This window comes from Ranitomeya imitator, chromosome 2, assembly GCF_032444005.1.
Source record: "Ranitomeya imitator isolate aRanImi1 chromosome 2, aRanImi1.pri, whole genome shotgun sequence".
Lineage (NCBI taxonomy): Eukaryota > Metazoa > Chordata > Amphibia > Anura > Dendrobatidae > Ranitomeya > Ranitomeya imitator.
In genome coordinates, this window is record NC_091283.1 from 32908039 (window position 1) to 32910248 (window position 2210).

General features: G+C 36.7%; 1 protein-coding gene across 1 annotated transcript; it reads left to right on the top strand.

Moving 5' to 3' along the window:
- Positions 1 to 916: 916 nt before the first annotated feature.
- Positions 917 to 1858, top strand: LOC138666194 (olfactory receptor 8D1-like). The gene has a single exon (XM_069754433.1). The coding sequence runs from the start codon at positions 917 to 919 to the stop codon at positions 1856 to 1858; it is 942 nt and encodes a 313-aa protein (XP_069610534.1).
- Positions 1859 to 2210: the final 352 nt, after the last annotated feature.

Consider the following 2210-nt stretch of genomic DNA (forward strand, 5'->3'; position numbering starts at 1 on the left):
ACTGAGCATCATTTCCTTGTCTTGAGGCATTTCCACTGAAGTTGGAACAGCCTATAACTTCATTTTCTGCTTTGATTTTGTGCATCATTCCAAGTCCAGATCTCCATGGGATATTAGTTGTGATTTACGTTGATCATTTTTAGGTTTTTGTGTTCTCAACACATTCCACTATGTAATCAATAAAGATTTACAGCTGGAATATTTCATTCAGTGATATCTAGGATGTGGGATTTTAGTGTTCCCTTTATTTTTTTTTGAGCAGTGTATATTGATTAGCACAGAATATTTGACCTATTCAAAATTAGGAAAATACATATATTTATTCCAGTTGTAATTTACAGATGGTTTTCTTTGCTGCAATGTCACAGTCCCAAGAGAATAGACACCTGAATATTTATCATGGCTGACGAAAAAGGACTATATCTAAAATTAATGTAACGGTTTTAATTGCCCATTGAGGACTTTGTTAAAGGTTAATCATGAGTAAACGCAAGGGAGTAATTTTCACTAAATAAAGGCTACAATTGAAGGCAGATATTTATAAGCATCTGGGTTATTTGATCAGCGACTACGGATGAGGCTACAGGGGGCGCCGCAGAATTCTAAATATTCCTATATCCAATAAAGGAAAAAAAGCAGATTGGACCGATGTAAATAGAGGATGTGGCTTCGTCCTTGCTGAATGGTACTAGATCTTGCTGGTTACTGCCAATTGCTAAGTTATTGGTAAGTTTAGCAAAAATGGACGCTTACCGTAATATAATTACATAGACAGAAAACGAATTAAATGAAAATGGAAGGTACTTTGGTAATATTATTAACAGAGGGTATTCTAATGTCATGATCTAACAGCAGTATCCAAGAATAAAAACACGAAATATTGATTCTTCAATTACTTGACGTGAGCTTGGCCACAATGCAAACAAACCAGACATCAGTCACATATTTCATAATTAAGGGCATATCGGATGACCCGCATTTGGAGCTTCTGATCTTCTTGCTGGTTCTCCTGATTTATCTCATCACTATATCTGGGAACTTGACCATTCTCATTGCTTGCAGAGACCCTCATCTCCACACCCCCATGTACTTCTTCTTGGGCAACTTGTCCATAGTAGACATCTGTTGTTCTACAGTTTCCTTGCATAGAATCCTTACAAATTTTATCGTTGGGGATAAAAGAGTTTCTTTCTTTGCTTGCATGGCTCAGATGTACATGTTTGGGTCCTTAGAAGGTCTTGAGCTGGCAGTCTTGACAGCCATGAGTTATGACCGCTATGTGGCCATCTGTAAACCTTTACAATATCACTTGATTATGAACTCTAGGACATGTGGAATATTGGCTGCCGTCTGTTGGATTTTGGGATTTTTGCAAGTTCTTCCTCCTGCTGGGACAATTTATAGTTTTTCCTGCTATTTCTCCATTGAGATCAATCACTTCTTCTGTGATATAATCCCTGTGATAAGAATTTCATGTGAAGACACCACATTTGTTGAAATGCTCTTCTTCATAGAAGGACTATTTCCCATAATCCTGACACCATTTCTCCTAACGTTTGTGTCCTACATATTTATCATACATGCCATACTAAGGATACGTACCAGCTCCGGAAGATTGAAGGCCTTCTACACATGTTCCTCACACCTAATGGTGGTCATATTGCTGTACACAACACTTTTCGGACAATATCTGACACCAAACCTAAGTAGTACTTTGGAGTCCAAGAAAGTTTTTGCTCTGTTTAACACGGCTGCCGTTCCTATGCTAAATCCAGTAATCTACAGCCTAAAGAATAAAGATGTGAAAAGGGCTTTGAAAAAGATCCTAGGTCCTGGTGAACTCCATTCAAGATTATGATGGTCAACTCCTTCAGCTGGAAAACTTATTTAAAGTGGGGAGCTAAAAATGGGGAAAAAAACTTTTCTAAATATGTTATGTTGTGTTGTGTATTGGAAATTAGGGTTGAGGATTCAATATCATCAGTTAGCCAGTGCAAATAATATCTACAAATAGTTCATTTCATATCCACCCACCATCAGCCCATAAGTTTCTCCCATAGCGTACACCTGATTACTGGTCTCAGTAGTAGGACATCCTATAACAAGTTTATTTTACAGGGAATATGTAATCAGAAAATGACCAATTTATTAAATTTATTATCATGTTTTTGTTTTAATTTTTTGCCAATGATTTTTATATCACAAATTTA